Consider the following 22,197-nt stretch of genomic DNA (forward strand, 5'->3'; position numbering starts at 1 on the left):
CTCAAACCTGTAATGGTTATTTGGAATTCATATTGTAATTTTCAGGGTGGCGGCCATCCAATCCAGCTTGGAGGTTTTATTGAATTTGATTCGTTTGCCTCCCACTTTTGGGAGAAGCCCCTGATGGGGACTCTGTAAGGTACCAGGGAGCCATGTGTCCTGCTGTTCAACCTTACAGTGTCCTGGAACACGAAGAAGAAGGATTTGGCCTGTGTGGCCAGTAGGTCAAGTGCCTGGGTGACCCAAGATGAGTCCCTTCCCTCTGTGGAGACTCTGCTTCCCAACTGTAGATCATCTGCCCTGCTACTGTGAGGATCAAAAGAGGCTGCATAAAGGCCCAGCCTTTGGAAGGGTGGGGCAAATTTTGGATGCTTGTTTGAATCGTTCATTTAGCCATGGGATCAAGTGATGCTGCATCTCCAAATTTCAGTATCCTCTGCTGCACAAGGAGGACAGTTCAGGGCCTAGCCGCAGTGTGCTGGTGGGGAGAGAGTGAGGTGATGTACGAGGTGCTGTGGGCTACGCACGTGTTCAGTGTTCATTCGGTGGCTTGTAGTTAACAGGTTAAAACTTAGCAGTGTAAAGCACCATACAATTGAAATGTACTATTATAGCAGATAACCTACTTTTGTAGGAGTTATGAGGATTTAATAAGTCAAATGTGCTCTAGTAAGTGCTCACAAATTATTAGCAGTTATCATCCTTATTACCATATGTTCAGTGAAACAAATGCCATAAGCGTGAAACTACAGTAGACAGATCATAGTCCTGGCAGAAAGAAAAGCACTACTCAGTTTTCTCTTACACGGGATAGAAATGGTCTTTAAGGTCCTTGCCACTCCCTTCCTGGGAATCTTGCCTCACCAAACTGTTCAAACCCTCCAGCCAGCTGTTTAGCCTAATTTCTAACAGGATCCAAGTACCTGCCTAGGAGTTGTATTTGGATCAAAGTCCCTCAAGTGAGATTTGAGGGTTTTGTTCTGTGAATTGTCCAAACAGGCCCCTACCCGCCTCCCTCTCCCATCCTTTTCTGGCAAAGACACCATGTACCAAGACTGCTGGGCCTGACATTCAGTGCCCCACTGTCCTCAGTCCGGCACTCCCCAAATAGGAGGATTAGAATGGTACCCATCAACCCACCAGTGGGTGCTTCACAGCTTAGGTACTAGAACCAGGAGGTGGACAAACACATGATACCCTTTAACTCACTCCAGAGCTTTTCTCTTAGGGAGGAGCCTGTGCTCAGGCTGGCTATACTTTAGGTATTCTTTGAGACATGTCAGCAAACCTTTGTTTGTGCTGAGAATGGGGCTCATTTGAATCCAGGCAAAGTGCCTGAGGCTCAGACAATACCTTTAGGACACTGATCAAGTGAGATAACATTTAAGAAATTACCCAACATTTTGTTGAATTGAATATAAAGCACTATATCAATGCCAATTATTATTGTCATTATGATTTGATCTGAGGTCCAAAGAATCCCCTGGTTTTGTTCTCTTTTTGGTGTGTGTGTGAGAATTGGTCAGCAGCCCTTATACATCACCTGAATTGATAGAAATATGATGTATGTAATTTGTAAAATCTGTCATTTCACTAGACTCCAAGTGCAGACAAGATGAGTTAAAGAATTAAGAAATTTATTGAAAATTCTTCCAGACAAATGCACCACTTTATCTGGAAATGGAAATTAAAATTTCAAACTGATTTAAGATGGAGAAGGAGGTTCATTTACTTGTTTGAGAATCCTTTATCTTGAGTATGTAAGGGAGAAAATCAAATTAGAATTTGTCATGCTATGAAGAGGAAAAGCCCTAAGGACTAGACTTGATCTTGTGTGTGGAATGCTTTATCCACCCAACAACTTTTGTGCACTTATTCAAATCTAGGTAGGTTCCCCAAGAAGAATAGAGTCCCTGACCAGCAGCCAGCAGGGACAGGTGGCATTCACAGTATAAATGCCATCAGTTGCTTGTTCTTATGAGGAAATGCATTCACAGTAGGCTCTGCAGATCCAACATGAGAGAACCACATACTCTGTATAAGTCTCCCAGCCTGGACCAGCATGGCCAAAGATTTAGCCCTCTGAGCAGTGTGACCACCAAGAGGTATCAGTGTTGAGGTCTTCAAAGGTAAATTTTATGCTTCTTTTTTCTTGGTCCTATTGTGTTAGAGTCTCTAGCCCATCTTCATCTATCTAAAGGTGTAAACTCTAAAATAAGAGTTTCTCATTTTATATATATATAAACTATATATATAGTTTCTTAATCATTCTGTAAATTTTTTCTTCAGCAAGTATAGATTTGATATGGGGAAGATTCTTCTCTATTCAATTCCATTAAATAAAAATTTAAGTCCGACTGTGTTCTAAGTATTATGCCAAGAATCATATGAAATATAAAAATTAAGTTGTGGTTCCTGCCCTCGGAAAACTTAAGACCTTGTGTAAAACATAGGCAACTATAAGGAGAGACAGACAGCTACAGGATACATATAGATGTAAAGAACTTTCTATTAGTAAGAGGCTGCATGAAGAAGTATGGTAAAACTATAACAAATTATCAATTTCAGTTGTCTTCAGATGATAAGTCTTCAGGATTTTTATTTTCTATTTTTCTGATTCTTCCAAGTTTAAAAAAAATCAGGGCTAAAGTCTTCTGGACTTGGTCACGGAAAGACAGATGAGTGATGGGGGTAGCGAGGTTCACGGATTCTGCCCTCTCCGGAGGAGTTAGAAACCTCCAGCCTCGTCCAGAGCTAGTGGAAGGTGGAGGGGCCCTAGCTAGGTCCCCTGTGGTTAGGGAACTAGGAATAGATTAGGTACTGGGGGCGAAGAACCGGATGGAAAGAAACATTTCTTCTGGGAGGTCGTGGCATTTCTCTGAGAGACCATTGCGGAAGTGGGAAGGCTGGAATTGAACTTGGTCTCTAAATCCCCTACTCACTTCTGGGCCGTCAGCTTTTTGCCTTCATTTTTTTTCTCCTCAGGCTGGAGGAAACACCCGAACATGTGGAATCCCAATGCCGGGCATCAAGGGCCATGTCCACACCCACCTAATGTCGGGTACCCTGGAGGTTGCAATCCTGCCCATCCACCACCGGCCAACCCTGTCTGTCCTCCAGGCCCCTTTCCGACTCCCCCAGGAGCATCCCAGGGGAATCCAGCCTTTCCCCCTTGTGGGCCCTGTTATCCTGTGCCACAACCAGGGTATCCAGGATGCCAACCCTCAGGTCCCTACCCCCCTCCATACCCACCACCTGCCCCTGGCATGCGTCCTGTAAATCCATTGACTCCTGGCATGGTAGGACCAGGAATAGTGATTGACAAGAAGATGCAGAAGAAAATGAAGAAAGCTCATAAAAAGAAGCAGAAACACCACAAGCATGGCAAGCATTCCTCCTCCTCCTCCTTCTCTTCCAGCAGTGACTCTGATTGAATACAGGGCCTGGACCCTTCCCTCAAGTCTCTCCAGTTCTGCTCTCCCATCAAGCTTCAGATGCCATCTTGTACTGGGGGAAATATAGCCCCCGTGTCCCTCTCCCGCCGCCACCCCTGCAATCTAAGCCTCACTCTGCTGATAAACCCTAACTGGCTAGGGAAAATGAGAAAAGAATTGCCATCAGCTAACAAAGGCCGTCTTTTCACTGCTTGGATAGAACTTTTAGCTGATGGGTTTTGCAGGAGAACTATTTTTTGAAGATGGAGATTTGAACTAAATGCTGAAGACAAGTCTAAGATCTGTAACATGTGATTTTTTACTTTGTTTTTTAATACTTATGATTGGGGAGATGCTGTGGAAATTTAGTTATGGAAAGAAAAAAGTGACCTGTACCTTTCTTGTAATTGTGGCACGCTTGGGTGATTTAGTGGCAAATAAACATTTCCCAGCAGGCCTTTTATTGATTGCACTCCCTGCAAGGCTGCTGGGAAATGGAGTCCGTTTGGTTGATGAGCTCTGACTGCCATTTTGGAAACTAATCTCTGCTCCTTAGCTTAGTATGCTATCTCAGGTCTTCCTCTCACTCTCCAACTCTCAAAATAAAGCTGTTTCTCCTGGAAAAAAAAAAAAAAATCAGCATGTATTACCTTTTAAAAAATCAATAGACTTTATTTTCAGAACAGTTTTAGTTGTACAGAAAAATTAAGCAGGCAGTGGTTTCCATATACCCCCAACACACACACCAAAAAACACATACCACAGTGTTTCCTTTATTATTAACATTTTACATATTTGTTACAATTGTTTGTCATGTCTTATGATGCCTTTTTTTTTAATTTACCCCTTGATCAGTATGCAATGGACCTCTTTATCTCTGATGATTTTCCTTGTTCAGAAGTCTCTGTCTAAGATTAACACGGCCACTTTATTTTGATTAATGTTACCACGGTATATGTTTTTCCATCTTTCTACTTTTAATCTACCTGTGTCTTTATATTTAAAGGGGGTTTCTTTAAATATAATACATGTAGACAGCATATAGTTGGCTCTTTTTTTTTAATTCACTTTGACAATTTCTGTCTTTTAACTGGTGTGCTTAGAACATTCACACTTAAAGTGATTATTGATATAGTTGGATTCATATCTAGCAGATTTGTTGAAAGCCAGACATGATGCACTGGGTAAAAGAAACTGAGGTAATTAAACTTTTAGTGTAAGGCTTTGTGTTAATCTAGGTAAGAGCTGGGCTGTGTTTTTTTTTTTTTTTTTTTTTTTAATTTTTAAACTATTTCTTATTGGGGTATAGTTGTTTTACAATGTTGTGTTAGCTTCTACTGTACAGCAAAGTGAAGTAGAGTTCCTTGTGCTATACAGCAGGTTCTCATTAGTTATCTATTTTATGCATATTAGTGTAATGTGTCAATACCAATTACCCAGTTCAGCCCACACCCCCCACCTCAGTCACCACGGCTTGAGTAAGATGCCAGGGGTATGCTAAGTGCTTTACAAACATAACCCCCTTTAATCTTTTCAAAAGCTTGATTAAATTTTACATGAGGGAACTGAAGCTCAGAGGGGTTAAGTTACCAACCTAAAGTCACACAGCAAGTGAGTGGGAGACCTAGGTTTCAGGCTGAGGTCTGTCTGACTTTGAACCTTGTGCCTCCACCGCAGAGGGATTCAGTGGGGAATGGCTGGGTGTGGTGTCCAGGTTGGGGAAGTGGAGTTATTTCAGGAGGCCAGGACCAAGAATGGAGTCCTTACGACCCTCCACCTCAAGGAAGGCCAATCCCAGGGCACCTGCAGGAGACTTGAGGGGCCCAGGGTTGGGGTCTTACAGAGACAGGAAAGGCCAATGGGAAGGTGACAGTAAATCAGTTGTAAAGGATGAGGTGAGGAAGGAAGCAATGGTCTTAGAGAACCAGGGAGAAAGAATTGTGCATTGGCGTGGAATGTGGAAAGGCCAGGCTTACAGAAAAGCCCAAGGTGACCGACAATTGGAGCATCCTGCGCAGAAGCCCAGCCCCTGCAAGATGCAGGCTGCTCTGTGGAGTCTGGGTTTAGAAACTTACGTTGCAAGGCCCCAGAATGTTGAGCAGCTAAGGGGATTTGGAAATAGAGAACCCAAATCTGGGAGGGGGCTGGAGCCAGAGGGTGGATTTGGGGGCCATCTGCAGAGAGGTCCCAGATGAAGCCTGGGGAGAGTGCAGCAGTGCTGTGCAGAGGGACAGAGGAAGAACCTTGGGAAACTCGTGGCCAGGAGGGCAGGACACGGGGAGCTGCTGTGGGAAGGGGGGTGGGCAGTGAGGGCCTACCCTGCACCAGGCACATAGGACAGCACCAGAGAGAGGGATTGTGGCAAAGCAGGAGAGGCACTGGCTTTAGAATCTGACTGTTGTAAACTCGAACCAGATGCTGTGAGCCTCAGTTACTGCGTCTGTAACCTGGGCTAACAGTACCCATCTCTCAAGGTCATTTAAGGAGGGATGGCACAGCACCTGCAGCCAGACCCTCGAAATATTCAGGAGATGGAGAATGGTGCCTGGCGAGCAGTTGCAATGTAAAGGGTGAAGGTGAAAGTCTGCCTGTGGGCCCAGGAGTATGTGGTGAAAAGATAGAAGCAACCACTGTCGATAGTCAGGGGAAACTTGCCAGGGAGAGGAAGGGCCAGAGTTGGGATGGCTAAGAAGGGGGCAGCAGGGTACCAGGGAAGGTTTTTCCAGCTGCAAGTACATGGCCACGCGAAGAGCAAGAAGTGGAAGGCAAAGGGGAGACAGAGGTGTAGAAGGATTGAAGAAGGTGAGTCCTGGGACAAAGAGAGGCGGGGAGGGATTGAGAACCTAGGAGGAATTTTGGGGAGCCCTGGGAAGGAGAAAATAGCAAACATGACCATGCACGGAGGTACCGATATGCAGCAGTGCATGATGGGAAAGTCCTCACTTGGGAAAGGCAATGGGGCTCCCTGGGGTCCCACTTACCCATCTGTAAAATGCGGTCAACCCCACCTGTCTGTTGACTTCCCAGAGTGCCACTAAGGATATGTGCAAAAGCCTTTTGCTAGAACATACAGAATTATAAATCTCAGAGATTGACTGATGTCAAGTGGAGCTCATAGGTAAAATGTGTTTTTCCCGCACTGGCCTCTTTCTCAGAAAAGTTTAGAGGAAATTATTTTCAAGTGCTTTGATCTCCTTGGCAGAAAGACAGCAAATAAATTCGAGATGTTATGGTTCATTCGTCCCTCTGCTTGGGAACGGAGGGTGACCAATTTTATTCAATAGCTAGTGACAACCTTTCAGAATTGCTTAAACCACCTAAGCCCCACGTCCTAGCCCCTGAGACTGCTGCCCTCTGAGCCCTCCTCACATAATATCCTGAAATAGGGCTCCCGAGAAGCCTATGTGAGGGCCAACACCCGGTTTATGTGGCCGTGCAGCTTGCTTGGTAGCAGGGTGTGCAAGCCTGTGACTTGGGTCCGCAGACGGTGTTCGAGCTCCTGTCCCGCGGCCGCTCAGCCTCCCTGAATGCGATGCTCTGGAATCGTGATAACAATAGGGCTGCCATTCATGGGGGAGGCCGGCGCCGCCAGACCCCGCAACGGGGCTGACGGGGGGGGTGAGCAGCGTGCCGCAGTCAGAGTCAGGCTTCACCGCTGGGGCTGCCCGTGCCAGGCCGGGTTCCTTCCTACTCTGGTTATTTCACTACCTCACGTGGAAGGTGGGGATCCCAACACTCTCCTCAGAGCTGTCAGGAAGGACAGGTGAGTCTCAGCCACGTGAAAGCCCTTGGAATAGGAAGGTTCTTTACCAGTGTGTTCCGTCTCTTTTTTTTTTACAGTTATTTTCTAATTTAAATGCCTGCATAGATGTTATTATCTAATTGGGTTTCTCTCTGGGCCTGTGGCCTATGGTTCTTGTCCCCTGGAGGTGGGAGGTGAGCCTGGGGCCTGCAGAGCCTCTCTTCCTACCGTGAGTTCTGCAATTCTCCTTCCAACTCCACATCCTCTACCCCAGTGGTGCCGGTGAAAAAGACCAGGAGGCTGGGACTCCCTCCCAAGTGCATAGGGACCCATTCCTTCTACTGGGCATAGGCACTTGCAAGGACCCCAGCCTTGCTGCCCTGAACAGCCCATGCCCCGGGTCTGCCATGCTGGTGTTTCACCTCCTCTCCCCACACCCCCTACACCCGCTCTCTGTGATGGGCCCAGTGCCCACTTCCATTGTCACACAGCCCGTTGTCTTGTGGATGCCACTGCGACAGTGAGATCCCGTGGTAGATGAGGGCTATGTTCATTTGCTGACATACAAAGCACCACAGGTGGGGGCATGGGGGCTTAAACAACACACACTTATTTTCTCACAGTTCTGGAAGCTGGAAGTCCAAGTTCAAGGTGTTTCTTCTGAGGTCTCTCTCCGTGGCTTGGCTATCCGTAGAAGGCTATCTTCTCCCTGTTTCTCCACATGATCATCCCTTTACACACATCTGTGTCCAAATTTCCTCTTCTTATAAGGAGACCAGTCACACTGGATTAGGGCCCATGGTAATGACCTTGTTCTACCCTAATTACCTCTCCAATTGTGTCTCCAAGTACAGGCACATTCTGAGGTACTGGGGGTTAGGACTTCAACAAAGGAATTTGTGGGGAACACAACATAACAAGGGCCAAGGGGTTATATTAGAGGGGTCTCCAAAGTCGGCATCTTGTACCAGTGAGGGCAGTGGCAGCAGGGAGGGAGGGGGATAGGAAGGGTCCTTGACGTCCTGTCATGTCTGTCATACACCTGGCTCTGGGGGTCATTAGGGATTCAGCCCTTTCTCTCCTCACAGAAAGGTGGGGACTGGAGCGCTCCCAGGGGTCCCAGAGGAGCTGGACTCTGCTTTTTGTAGGAATGGCTTTGGAGAGAACAAAGATCCTGGGGCCGCCTGGGGTCCTGAGGGTGACTGGGCTGACTCTTGTCACAGTCTAACGCTGTGTCTCTCTTCTCTGTCCCTTCTCTCCCCACCATGGTCTCCCTGGCGAGTCGTCTGTCCCCATCTCTGCAGCAGGACTAAGAACCACCCCCCACCTCACGCCTGCAAAGTCCCCTCAGACTCAGTCAGGGGAGCTTCTTTGCTCAAGAATTCACTCATTCTCTCTGGGCTTCTGTTTCCTGGGCTGTGGAACAAGAAGGCTGGGAGGGACTCCAGGGAGAGCGCCCCGTGGAGTCCCAGGCCTATGTGAGCCCCTAAAAGTCCTGCAGGGGCTTTATTGCAGGACTGTTCCGTCCTGATATCTCTAGATTCCAGGAGGGAATGAGAGGCACCTGGTTACCGCTAACCCCTTGGGCTGAGTGTGCAAACCTGTCATCAGAGCTTCTCCTCTTTCCCCCAACATAGCCTCGGGGGTTGGTGACCTTGGATTTGGTGTGCCATGATCTTGGTCCTAGTGGCCATCAGTTAGCTTGTATGGCCTGCTGATCACCACACTGAATTAGCAGCCCATCTCCTCACTGTCATTCCGATGTTAACGTGCCTGGTACATTTCAGTTGAATGGTTTTTCTGTGCTCAGTCCACCAAGTCTGTAGTTTACAGAATAAATTTATCTACTCAACTTTTAAAATTTTGTAAGAAAACTGGTTCAGTCTCGGGGAGAAAAGAGGACATCGGGCAGGGGGAGAGTTGTGATGGTGGCCCGAGCATTGTGGTGCCCAGATTGGGAGGGTCAGAGACGCGCTGAAGACACAACAGTGCAGGAAATGAAGGTACCGCGTCTCGGTGGGGCCATGCCTCTTCCTCAAGACTGAAAGCAGCCTGGCTTTAGACACAGATTGTGAACAGATGGGTGCATGTAATGCCCCTTAGAGAATCAGAAAGCCCAGGATGGTCCTGGAAAGCCAGCCCTCCCCACCCCCGTGATGCCTCCATCCTACCTTCTCCCCCAGGAGCCCTGAGAGTGACCGACAAAGGCCTGGGGACAAGAGGCTTCCCTGGGGGAGGGGGAGGTGCTCTGAGAGGGGCTTCATCTGGGCCTGGGAACTTCTCTTTCCTCTTTGATTTGAATAGCAAAACCAAGTTTCAATAACCTCCAAGCCAAGGAGCTGGAGTCTCTGATCTAATAGTCATGACAGTCAGTCCAGTGGTGACTTTGGAGCTGTCACTGGACTGTCTTCTTGCAGGAAAGCCCGTCATGTTGGGAAGGAGTGAGGTATGACCTATATGAGCTCCAAGAGGGGGAATTGGAAACAATAGGAGGAAATTACTTATTTTTCTGGAGTCAGAGGTATCAGGGTATGGAAGAGGCTGCCTGGGGAAGTAATGAGCTCCCCATCAGTTAGAGGAGTCCAAGGAGAGAACAGCCAGCCTCTTTGAGGGAGGTGTGGGGAGGAGGCTGTTGGAGAGGAGATTTAGGCACAGGTGTGTGTATAAACTGGCTGGTTGCTATCGTTATTCCCAAACCTACGAGTATGATTCCATGAAAGGGCTTGAAAAAAACTAATTTTATCTCAAATGTATGAACTACACTGTCTCTTGTGCCTTGTGGTGGAATCTGGGTCCAATCTGATGTTGCCTCCTGTTCTTTGCTGCTGTTTCTGTGGAAAAGTTGCAGGTGAGTCATGTTATTATCAACAGCAGAGTTGGGGTTTCAATTTCTGGATGTCTGAGTGTGATCTGATAAAAGGGTGTAGAGTGAGCTCTGACCCTGAGTGCGTGCTGGTAAACCAAGGAAATGTTAAAGACTGAAGAGGCTTAGGGGGACACTTGTTAGGTAAAGGGACAGGTTACTATTATTTGAACTGAATGCCAATCCTTTCTCTCCACAACCTTCGCTGGCATCCAGCATCTGGCCTTCTGCCTTCTACTCTGAGGACCCTGCTTCCATGACAGACCAGAAAGGGTGCCCACACTGACTCAGTTGGCTGGGGAGGAGTGGGGACCATCTAGAACTCTCCCTGGGGAGAGGTACTTTTCCAGTTCTCTTCAGCACAGAGACTTTGAAATGCAAGTCTCTTGTTTCTCTCCTGGATGGAGCTGCATTTGATACTCTCTGCGTGCCATTTCTTGGAATCCTCTACAGGCTGGGGATTTGGAACCAACTGTACATTCTCATCAAACATTAGCCAATAATGAAAATAGCTATTATCAGCTGGGATTTAAACATAAACATTGAGGACTGAGTCTCATTTTATTTTCCATTGGGAAGATATAATATTATGAAATTTGAAAAAATGTTATTGAATGTTTAGAATTACAAAACTAACATTCTTGTTGCAAAATATTCCTCTATTCAAGTCCTTTGCTCATTTTTGAATCAAGTTCTTGTTGTTTTTAGTTCTCTATATATTGATATTAATCCCTTATCAGATATGATATGCAAATATTTTCCCCATTCTGTGGTATTTGTCTCATTATCTCATTATATATCATTGTTATGTATACATCATTATATATCTCATTGTGTATATATATCACAAATATTTGTCTCATTCTGCCTTTTCACTCTGTGGGTAGTGTTCTTTGATGCACAAAAAGTCTTAATTTTCTTGAAGTCAAATTTGTCTTTTTTTTTTTTTTTTACTGCCTGTGCTTTTGGTGTCATTTGGTATCCAAGAAATCATTGCCAAATCCAATGTTGTGAAGTACTTACCCTATGTTTTCTTCTAAGAGTTTTATAATTGTCATTCTTACCTACGTTTAGGTTTTTGGTCCATTTTGAGTTGCTTTTTCTATTTGGTGTTAGGTAAGGTTCCAACTTCATTCTTTTGCATGGGGATATCTGGTTTTGCCAGAAACATTTGATGGAAAGACTGTCTTTTCCCCATTGAATGGACTTGGCAGCCTTGTTAAAAATCATTTGACCGTATATGCAAGAGTTTATTTCTAAGCTCCCTATTCTGTTCTGTTCTATTTTATTCTATTCTCTTCTCTTCTCTTCTATTCTCTATTCTATTATTCTATTCTATTCTCTTCTATTCTATTCCATTCCATTCCATTCCATTGGTCTGTCTGTCTTTATGCCAGTAGTCATTCAGACCACTTGCCTACTGAAGACAACTAAAAAAACTGGACAAATATTAAGGTGGTTCTGAAAGCTTAGTGTCTTCAGGCACCTGGCAGAAAAAGCCCCAATCCTCTCTAGAGGAAGGTACCATTCTAGGCCTCAAATTATTTCCTCATATAGATGTGTCAGGTATACTATCAAATGTAATCAACACCAAAGAGAAAAAAACATGAGCGAGAATTAACAGAAGCCACAAATACAAACAGATCCAGAGAGTCTAAATATGAGCGTTATCAGACACAGTCTCTAAAGCATCTATGCTTACTGTGTTAAAGGATATAAATCCAAGCTTGACATTTTAAGCAGGGAAGTAGAAACTATAAAAAGTGACAAGACAATTTTGAAAAGAATCAAAAATTCTAGAACGAAAAATATAATAATTGAAATTCAGAAAATGATCTGGTTTAAAACTAGATTAGACATAACTGAAAGAAAATCAATTAATTACAGGGTAGAACAGAAGAAAGGAGGTATGTAGCACCAATAGAAAAAAGATGGAAAATAGAAGAGGGGAAGAAACATTAAGGATACAGTAAGAAGGCCCAGCAAACAGATAACTGGCATCCCAGAATGAGGGGAGAGAGAATGCAAAGAGGCAGCATTTGAAGAGGGAGTTTTCCAAAATTGATAAAAAGACATCAATCCATATCCAAGAAGCCCAATGAATGCCAATGAAGATAAGTAAAATGAAATGTACACTTAGACACATCAAAATGACACTGCAGAACATCAAAACAAAGAAAAATCTCTTAAGAGAAAGTCAGAGATAACAGCTTCAAAGGAACATCTGTTGGACTGACAGCTGATTTCTCAACAGCAAGAACAGAACCCAAAAAATAGTGGAACAGTTTTCTCACGTGAAGAGAGCAAATAACTGCCAACCTACAATCCTATAGACAGTAGGAAACTCAACATAAACTCTTAAGGATGGGGAAGACAGGAAAAAACAGTAACAAAAATCCTGAAAGTTAGAAAGCAGATGGATAAGTAGAAACTGACTTCACGGACCCAAGAGAGTGGAATCCTAAACTAGCAGTAGGGAAAGCTGACAACATATCACATCATGGCAAAATCTTTATAAGGCTCAGGAACAAAAGAGCATCAAGTACTTCATAACTGGGTGCGAGTGAGGGTTGGCGAAAAGAGGATTGCTTAGATGCTACTTAGGAAACAAGTCCCTAAATGCTCCTCTCCTACCACTCAGTCCCTGGGTGACTCTCTTTCCCCCATTCCTGCTGAAACTCAGAGGCTAATTCTCAATAGAAGAGAAAAATCAAGTTTCTGGACTTCAGGAGGCCAAAGCCAGAGAGGTTAAGGAAGCTTATGCACAGTGAACTTTGCATAATGGCTATCCTCAGTGCTCCTCCACTCAGCTCCTAGACGCAGCTGGGCCTTAACCATCCAAGCTGTAAGGGCTGGATGATTCTCCCCTGGGGATCTGGCTGGCCTAAGAGAGCAAGAGGTCCCGAACAAAAGACCCACCTAACCATTCTACAGTAAAGCTCCAAGTCAACAAGTCCCATCAACATGCTCAGAACTACCCATTAGCTCTTCTGTCTCCCACTCTTAAATGTAAGGATTGTTCAACACTAAAGGAAAACCTTATAAGTGAAAGGAAAACTAGAACAAACAAGAAAAACAAAAACTTAGAGGAAACAGGATAATGCAGCAAAAAGAAAATGAAAACCAGTAGTAAAATTATAATAAATATCCTTAAAATGATATTGCATCCTGAAACAAGATTGGGATTGGGTACTGAGAGCACATGTCCTGCAGGCTGTGTCTACTGGCCCACAAAGCTCCATTCTCACCCTTTCAAGGTCTTGTCCATAACACGAGGGGGTTAGAAGGCAACAGTTGGGTTCCCAGACTCCCTTGCAGCTACTCTAGCTAGGTTCTGCCAATGGAAAATGCTAGTGGGGCCCAGAAGGTGGGAGTTAAAGGAGACATTTCTCTGTTGATTTGGTAGCGCCTCTGGCAGCAGAAGCAGCAGTGGATGACTGGAGCTTCCTGGGTGTCAGTGGTGGTCACAGCAGCATCGGCTGGAGTGGGGGCTCCTGATTCCTGCTCAGTAACATTGGTGTGGTTCTAAGCCAGTGGTGGTGGGGGCCATGCTTCCAGCCGAGCAGCAGTGAGTATGGGCTTCAGGCATTGGAAGCTTCCTGATCCCAGGGTAGTGTCCTCTCTTCCCTTGAGCTCTTCCAGCCCTCCTGACATAATTTAACCAATCCCTTCCATTAAAGTCTGCTTGGCTTGAAATATCTAGATTGGTTTTTGTTTTCTTTCAGCAAATACTGACTGATTGGGATGCTATAAAAAAGAAACATTCAAAAAATAAGAGAGTTCTTGAATACTAAAAAATGTGAAAGCAGACATAAAAAACTCAACGGAAAGAAGATAACGTAGATGAAATCACCCAGAAAGTAGAGAAAAACAAAAACACAACTCCAGCAACAACATCAGCAATGTAAGTGCTCAAAGTTTACAGTAAATTGTAACAATATCACACAACATTATCATGGTGTAAATTACTTATTCTCATGTTACTGTATAAATACTGTGGTGCTGAGTACACATACTGCTTGGCATTTGAATGTGGCAAGTGACTGTGTTGCAATGGGGTCCTGGTTAGTACAATTTTAAGAGAGCAGAGGTGTCAATTTAAAGAAACCTAGAGGAAGAGTATAATCTTCTGATTAATAACACACTGACAAGAACTTTAAATATATTCATAGATAGATAAGCTTTATTCCAATGTCTACAAAAAAATAAGCTGATGTCGAGCAGGAAAAGGTTTTTCCAAAGGGTTAAAATTTATCAAACAACAGAACTTGGTCCCTCCCTTTACTTTGTCTCTGAATTCAGTCGGCTGACACATCATTATTAGTATCCACCCTCACTAATCATTCTCACCACACACAATATCTACAAGTCTTTGGTGGCACTTCCCATTTCTCTGGAAATCTCTTAAACTGCTTTCAGTTACAAGAGAAAGCCAAGGTTTTTATCTGCTCATACTCTACTCCACTGGAGGCAAAAACACATCCTTCAGTTCTCTTGTTTACATTGCGGCTGTTGGCAAACAGTGTCCAGATGAAGAACTTGACACTAACACACAAAGAACAAAGTATAATCTCTGTATAACAGTCATTTCGCTTTAAATTTTTCTCATTAAAGAATTATTTTTATTTTTATTATCTCTCCACAAGGAAGTTATAAAATATACCTCTAAAAACATTGAAAAGGCTCTTTAAAATCCTGGAATGAAAAATTCTGAAGTATAAATTATGATACATCTTCTAAGATTTTCATGTAAGAATGAAATAAATTCTACAAGCTAGAATTTCTGAGTGATTTTGATAGGAATTTACCAGAAGGAGCCAGAACATCAAACCTTAACAATTTTCTACTTTCATCCCAACTGAGTTTTTGAAAAGCTACATAATCTGTTGACAAGCACAGTCCACACAGGAGCTTGCTGTTGCCACTAATGATGAAGTCAATCTGAAGGACAGAGATTTGTATGTTGGACATGCCAGGCTCTTCCATGCCACTAACTGAAGTGCTCTCTTATATTTTCCCTTATGTTTTAAATAAAAGTAAGTATACATATGGTAAAAAATTTAAATGGTACAGAAAGATCTAAAATAATCAGTAAATATCCTCTTCTCCCATAACTTAGAAAATCTGATGTCTTCCAAATCATCAAATAGTCATATGAATAATATGCAAAGTGAAGTCAACATTGGAGTCTCTTCATCTGAAAATTATTCTCAGGACTTTTGGAATGTGTTGATTCTCTCATGTATTACCTCTGTTACAGAGGAAAGCCATGCAGTCTTCTCCTTAAAAAAACTAATTACAAAAGCAACACGCACACTCTGCTCAGAGACAGCAAGTCCAGGCCGCACCTTGTACTCCGTAGATCTGGTCCTTGCTACAGGCAGAGTCCCTGGTATCATCCCTGAAATTTAGGAATCACATTTACTAACAAAGCATTTTCAAAAACAAGAACTTTGTTTTCATCAAAATGAGGTCATCTGATCCTTATAAAATGGAAGGGATTAACTCTGTCAGAGATTCAGGTTGTCTGGTCATCACTTAATTGAAAAATATCTTTATTTAACATTGTACAAAAGGGCATGAGCCACAGAATCCCAAGCATTCAAGTTAAAACTAGGTCAAACCTTTCCTAGAGAACAAAGGGAAGGCAAGGCAGCAAAAGACTAAGGATGGAGAAGGCAGATTCCTTCAGAGAAACTCCCTCCCCAGTGATGAGAAGCTGGGTGTTTTCCCCCCACAGTGCACTCACTCTCTGGTGAGCAGGAAAGGCTTACAGAGTCAGGCGGCAGCTCAGCCGAGCCCTTCCTGAATGCCCCGGATCCTCCTGGCCAGCTGCACGTCCTTTGGGAAGAGAGTGACGCGGCCGGCATGTAAGGAGAGGAGATAGGCATCCTCAAAGAGATGAACCAGAAATGCTTCTGCCGCCTGTGGACAGAAAGAGAAGCAGAAAGACAGATACAGACGAGGGGGCATGGGCTGCTTTTTGCTGTGAGACCTGCTAAACTCAGTCTCTAAGGGCTCAAAGGACTGTGGGAAAGACTGTTCACCGAACAAGTCTGAACTTCGCCTGGGAATTCCACTGCTACCAAACAAGAATCTAGCCTCCAAACCCTGGGCGTTCCTTGTTGCTCTTTTCAAGGAGGTGACATTCAGCCTCACCTTTCCCCCATACTCACCCCTCACCCAACTGCACTTTGGCCCCCTTCTTACCTCTTGTAGGGCCAATAGGGCCTGAGCTTGCCAATTGAAGTCCACACCACGAGTGAATGTAACACATATTTCTCTTGCCTGTGAAGGAGGATGGAGTGGGGATGGGGAGCAAGGGAGAAGGGGAGAGGGGAGGAGTAGAGAGTGAAAGGAGTTTCGAGGGAAGACAGACTCTCTCTCCAGAGTCTCCGTGAATCTTCACTTCCATTATTCCTTCCAGGCCCTTACTCTTGGGACCTAACTAGTAGCTGGTGTTGACTTCAGGGAGCTTAGAGATTGGCATGTCTCTTCTCTTACTGGTGGTGGGGAGAGAAGGAGACAACCTCTCAGGGCAAGACGAGGGATGAAAGGCTGGCAGATGAGAGAGTTCCTTTCACATAATCAAAGAACACAATTTCAAAGGTGGTGGGGGTTAGAAACTAATTCCATAAAGCATAAGAAGCTGCCCTTGGTGGGCTCATGTTTTCAGAAGATGAAGAGTCCCCAACCAGGTTAGAGAAGAGGTTCCTTGCCATTTGGGCAAGAGACGATAGGGCCCCAAGAGCTGGAAAATTTAAAGAAAGGAGGCGGCACGGGGTTTGGTGGGAAGCTCCCTGGAGCTCACCAGGCGGCAGAAGGGGCTCTTCCTTAACAACAGGTGTGTGCTCTTCTGAAGAGTTCGGATCTCCTTCAGAACCCGGTATCTCCGGCGAGTAGGCGGACGGGCGGAAGTGCCTGAGCGAAAGAGTCGGGTCATAGAGTAACATGCGGTGCATTGCAACCTGGCTTTCAAACTGCCAAATCAATAATAGGATCCCCAAAGCAGGGATTTTTGTCTATTGCAGTCACTGAGGTTATCTTTAGCAACTGGACAACAGCGGATAGGTGCTAAATAAATATTTGTTAAATGAATGAATAAATGATCCTTTGAGGGTCTTATGTTAAATGCCAACTCTTCCATGCAGCCTTTCCTGACTCCCAATCCCTTGCAAACCGATGGGTAACCTCCCTCCACTGGGCCCCAAAGTACTTTGTGCATCTCCTCTATCTTTCTCACCTAGACTGGAAACCCAGTTATTTTGTTTAAGGTATTTTTTTAAGAGCTAAAAGGAATCTGAGAGATTATCTAGTACAAGTCCCTTGTCTGTTATCCTAAGGCCCAGAGAGGTTAAGACAGTTGGCCAGAGGTCACTAGCAGCCAAGGTGGGAGCTCAGAAGTGGCAAAACTCAGTGCCAGGGTCGGGTCTTTGGGCTAAGAAGTCAGAGCCTTTGGCTCAAAGCCTAGTTTCAACAACAGAAAAAGACAAAAAACCTTAAAAGCATTCCTAAGAGTAGAAATCCAAAAAACCAAACTCTGATTAGAAATTAAAAACACAAGAATATAAAAAGTGAAAATTCTTCTAACTCTTGCGCTAAAGAGGTAAATTCAGGGGCTTCCCTAGTGGCACAGTGGTTAAGACGCCATGCTCCCAAGGTAGGGGGCCTGGGTTCAATGATCCTCGGTCAGGGAACTAGATCCCACATATATGCCACAATTAAGAGTCCTCATGCCACAACTGAGGAGACCTCAAGGCACAACTAAGGAGTAGGCAAGCTGCAACCAAGGAGCAGGCGAGCTGCAACTAAGAAGCCCACCTGCTGCAACTAAGACCCAGTGCAACCAAATAAATAATAAAATAAATTCAGTGAAATTAGACTATTTAGAAATGAATAATAATTAAGTCTGTGCCTCAAAACTTAAGCAATATAGCCAAAAAGTACTAGAGGAAAACGTACAGCCTCAAGAAATATCTACTAGAAAACAGGAACATTAAAAGATAACTCCGCTAAATGTTCAACTCACATACTAGAAAAAGAATTATTAATATAAATCGAAAGAAGATGGAGCAAAAGAAATATTAAAGATAATAAACTAAGTTAATGAAAAAGAGTGTAAAACAAAAACAGTACAGATGCTCCATAAATTAAACCAAGGATGATAAAAACGAATGAACCTCTGGTAAGCTGAACAACAACAACAAAAACACAAAAACTAACACTTTGAACCATAAAATTTGCTTCAGAAATGTGATTCATGGTCCAGCCAAGAAAAGAGAATCCACGCCAAGCAGCTGCAGAGAAGGGATTTAACAAGGTGAACTAATTGCCAAGTGTTAGAAGAGCTGCAAGAGCAAATGGGGACAGAGAGGCAATGTGGAGATGTACTGGCAGTAGAGACTTTATCCCAGGGGCCAAAGAAACACGGGTCTTTTTGGGAGAAAGAGGGAGGCCCTATACACAGGAGATGAGCTACTGGCACCTGCTTCACCACCAGTTCCCAATCCATTCGCTGGAAGCAGCCTTTAATACTCAGACACAGCGGTCACAGACTGTAAAGATGAACACACCTAAAGATCACCAAACGATGTAAGAAGGCCAACACCATGAAAGGAAGGGCCAAACCCGACAAACAAAATAAAGAACTGGGATTAAACTTTCAATAGTTGGGTCTTAAAATGCCAACATACGGAGTTGGGATTTAATCCTAAGGTAGTCGGAGGCCACAGAAGGGGTTAAGCAGGACAGAGAGATGATCCACTTACATTTAAAGATCATTCCAGCTGCTGTGTAAGGAAAAGAACAGAAAAGGGACAAGAGCGGAAGTGAGGTCGTAGCCGGGTTAGAGTGCTGGGGGCTTGGACTAGGCTGGTGGGAGTGAGGAAGGCAACAAGCTTGATGAATAGGATGCGATGTGGAGGTAGAAGTGCCTGAGCTTACCTTTGGATGGGATGGACGTAGGGGTAAGATGAAAAATCTCTCCCAGGTTTCTGGCTTAAACAACTCAGTGGGTGGTTGTGCCGTTTACTGAAATGGGGGAAACTGGTGATGAAGATGCAGGAGGGGTGTAACCAAAGGTTTGCTTTTAGATGTGTTTAGTGTGACATACCCAAGAGTCCTTGGGTAGAAAGGCAGCTGGACGTAGGTATGTGGGGTCAGAGGAGAGATCTGGGCTGGAGCTGTAAATGTGAGAGCTGTCAGTGAATGAATGGTACTGGAGCCATGGCGAGGGATGAGCCCACCTGGGGAAGAGAAAGAAAGGAAAAGGAGACCAGGGAAGTCCAACATCAACATGCTGAAGAGAGGTGGCACAGGCAGTAAAAACCGCTGAGCAGAAACTGCAGAGTGTGTATCAGGGAGCCAGCGGATGGAGTGTTTCGAGAAAGAAATGGCCCACTGGGTCGAATGCTTCTGAGAGACAGGGTGAGAGAAGGGCACAGGCATGTCTAATAAAGCTGGCAACACGAAAGTAGCCGGTGACCTTGACCAGAGTTGTTCAAGTGCACTAGCAGTAGTTGTAGTGGTTGGGGGGAGTCCGACTGGAATGGGTTGAAGGGTGACCGGGAAGAGGGGAAAACAGGCACATGTGCAGACTTAAGTCTGGCTGTTTTCAAAATGGTAGCTATGAAGGGCAATAGAGAGAAACGGGGAGTGTGAGGGAGACAGGGATGTGGGGACAAGGAAATATCCTTGCCCTTTTCTTTAGATCAGAAATCGCAGGGCACACTTGCGGAATGCCAGTGTAAGGAATATGAATTCAATTCCAAGTGCAGGTGGTGAGGAGAAGAGAAAGCCCCTCGGAAGGTGACAGAGGAATATGAGCAAGAGCTCACACAGGAGGAGGAGTGGCTTTTGAAGGGAGTGGGGACACCTGGGTTCTCTGTGGTGAGACGAGGAAGGGGAATCCAGCCTGGAGGCTTCTATTTCCTCAGTGACGCATGAGGCAAGGTCATCATCAGCTGAGAGTGAATCAGGGGACTGGAGGTGTAAGGATGCTTCTACATCCGGAAGCAACAGAGAACATCATACGTAACAATACTTCTGTTAAAATTACAAATGTTAAAATTACAAATGACCGAAACTTGCTCTTATTTCAACACTAGTCTCAGGGCCTCACTAACAATAAAATAAGAAATAAAATGCGTAAACATGGAAAGAAGATTCAAAAGTCATTTGCAGACAGTATAATAGCCCACTTAAAAATTTCAATTAAAACAACTGAAAGACTATTAGGATTAACAAGAGAATTCAGCAAGTTAGCTAGATGCAAAAGTTATCTATGTTTAGGAAAGAAAGAAAGAAAGAAAAAAAACCCATTCACAATAGCAACATCTACAAATAACCGAAATACTTTCTTCTCCCTGCTTGTAGCCATGGAGCAGAAGACAAGTAAAGCAGTTGCTGCCACAATGTACAGTTCTTGCTTGTGGGTGTCCCATCCACCAGACCACAGCACAGAAACTAAGGACACAGACCAGCCTTCTTTCCAGGAATGTTACCTCTGGAAGGGAAAAGGTGAGAGCACCGGTTTTGTTAGAGCACTTTGGTTAGGGATCAACACAGACACTCACTCAATGAAGGAAAAAAACTGAACCAAAACAAAAAACTTGGCAAGGCACCTTCTAACAGTAGAACTGCCGTTTGAAATTGTCACAAAAAGCAGCCAATAATTTTGCAATGGAAAAAAAGCACAAACACCGATTAAAAAAAATCCTGTGTCTGCGGGAACAAACTGGGTGACCTTGTTCAAGTTATAAGGGCTGTCTGCGCCTCAGTTGTCTCATCTGTAAAATGGGCATGATAGAAAGTTGAGTTACTTCGTATAGTTTAATGAATGCCTAGTTAGTGGTAAGCACTCGATGCATGCTAGTAGTATCAAGAAGAATGTCTGGGCCAGTCCTTTCTCCGCCTGGTAACTGCCTTCCCCAGTCCCACCCCCGTCTTGGACCTTGGGCCGTCCCGGAGCAGATGCTGGACGGCAGAACCGCTTTGCCCCCCTGCAAAGGAAGGCCACCAAACCGGGAGTCAGGAGACTGGGCTGGATCCCAGGCTCGGCAAGGGAGCCTCGGTTTTTTCCGTCTGTGAAATGGGCAAGCGAATCCGGCCGTACCCATCTCACAGACAGGACGCAGGGAGGCCGGCTCGGAGGGGAAGGGGTCGCGGCGGGTTACCTAAGGAGGGGCGCGGCCGGGGGGCGGCGGGAGCCGGGCTCGCGGCGCGCCTCCTTGGGGCTTCGGGCTTGCGGCTCCGGCGGCGCGGGCCCATGGCGGGCGCGCAGGGTTGCAGCCCCGAGGCTCCTTCTCGGCCTTCCGGGTCCGGGGGCAGAGGCTGGCGTGCAGGCAAGGGCCGGGAGTGCTCCAGCCGCGTGCCCCGGCTGGGTGGCGTTCAAATTTCCCGCATCACCACGGATTTACTGCCTGCGTTTTTTAAAAACCGAATCCAGCGACTCCCAGTGGCTGACTCAGGAACGCTCCGGACGCAGAGCGACTGCGGGGAGGGCCAATGAGAGCACAGGCCAGGAAGCCAACGGCGGCGGTGATAGGAGGAGACAGGGCGGACAAGGCGGATCGACGGTAGGGGAATCAACCAATGGGGACTTGGAGAAGTGAAAGGAGGCGGGAACTGTTCGAGCCCTCTGCTCACTTGGGAGCTCCCCATCTTTGATGCCTCAGACCCTGGTCCTCTGGTGCCTTCTAGTCGAAAAAGGAAAGCTCGATTCTGAAGATGTATCTGGTGCGTGTAGAACGAGTTTCGCTAGACCAATGAATTTGCGCAAGCGTTTTATATTTTGCTCTATCAATCCTGAGGTGGCTTTTAAAGATGAGAAGACATGCCTATGGAGAATGTCTCGCCTGAGACCAGGAACACCCGGTGAATATGGCTCAGAAGTCAGCCTAACTGCATGAACGTTACTGATGATCAGGGTCGTGGGACAGCCAGGATGAGGGCTCTGACCAGGAGGTAAAGCAGGGCAGACCTCAGCTCTATTCTTGAATCACCCTCTCCAGCATTTCAATAGAATCATCCCGGGGAAATGACCCCTTCCCTTCCTGTTGGGGATAATATGCATTGAGGTCAAAAGGAGAACTCGGTAGTTAGAATAAAGGGGATTTTATATTCTACAATTTGCTTTTTTACATAACATGTACTGTAAT

General features: G+C 45.2%; 2 protein-coding genes across 5 annotated transcripts; one reads left to right on the forward strand and one right to left on the reverse strand.

Annotated features, from left to right (window-relative positions):
• The first annotated feature begins 2,854 nt into the window (after positions 1-2,854).
• LOC130857149 (proline-rich protein 13-like) lies at positions 2,855-3,891 on the forward strand. Its single transcript, XM_057742529.1, has one exon. The coding sequence runs from the start codon at positions 3,006-3,008 to the stop codon at positions 3,432-3,434; it is 429 nt and encodes a 142-aa protein (XP_057598512.1). The 5' UTR covers positions 2,855-3,005; the 3' UTR covers positions 3,435-3,891.
• Positions 3,892-14,202: 10,311 nt separating this feature from the next.
• Positions 14,203-21,432, reverse strand: CENPA (centromere protein A). Of its 4 annotated transcripts, XM_057742167.1 has the most exons (5): positions 21,214-21,432; positions 16,851-16,960; positions 16,250-16,327; positions 15,814-15,964; positions 14,203-15,440 (listed from the first exon to the last, which is right to left on the reverse strand). In XM_057742167.1, the coding sequence occupies exons 1-4, from the start codon at positions 21,305-21,307 to the stop codon at positions 15,830-15,832; spliced, it is 417 nt and encodes a 138-aa protein (XP_057598150.1). In that variant the 5' UTR covers positions 21,308-21,432; the 3' UTR covers positions 14,203-15,440; positions 15,814-15,829. The 4 variants fall into 4 exon arrangements, with proteins under 4 accessions (XP_057598150.1, XP_057598151.1, XP_057598148.1 ...); XM_057742168.1 differs by lacking the exon at positions 16,250-16,327; XM_057742165.1 differs by having other exon boundaries at positions 15,814-16,327.
• Between the last annotated feature and the right edge of the window lie 765 nt (positions 21,433-22,197).

Source organism: Hippopotamus amphibius, chromosome 7 (assembly GCF_030028045.1).
Source record: "Hippopotamus amphibius kiboko isolate mHipAmp2 chromosome 7, mHipAmp2.hap2, whole genome shotgun sequence".
Classification (NCBI taxonomy): Eukaryota; Metazoa; Chordata; class Mammalia; order Artiodactyla; family Hippopotamidae; genus Hippopotamus; species Hippopotamus amphibius.

Coding starts and splice junctions, on each gene's coding strand:
- LOC130857149 (XM_057742529.1), top strand. CDS start 3,006: ATGTGGAATCCCAATGCCGGGCATCAAGGGCCATGTCCACACCCACCT.
- CENPA (XM_057742165.1), bottom strand. CDS start 21,307: ATGGGCCCGCGCCGCCGGAGCCGCAAGCCCGAAGCCCCAAGGAGGCGC. Junction 16,961..21,213: donor CCGGCCGCGCCCCTCCTTAG/GTAACCCGCCGC, acceptor TCTTTCGCTCAG/GCACTTCCGCCCGTCCGCCT. Junction 16,328..16,850: donor AGAGCCCCTTCTGCCGCCTG/GTGAGCTCCAGG, acceptor CCTCCTTCACAG/GCAAGAGAAATATGTGTTAC.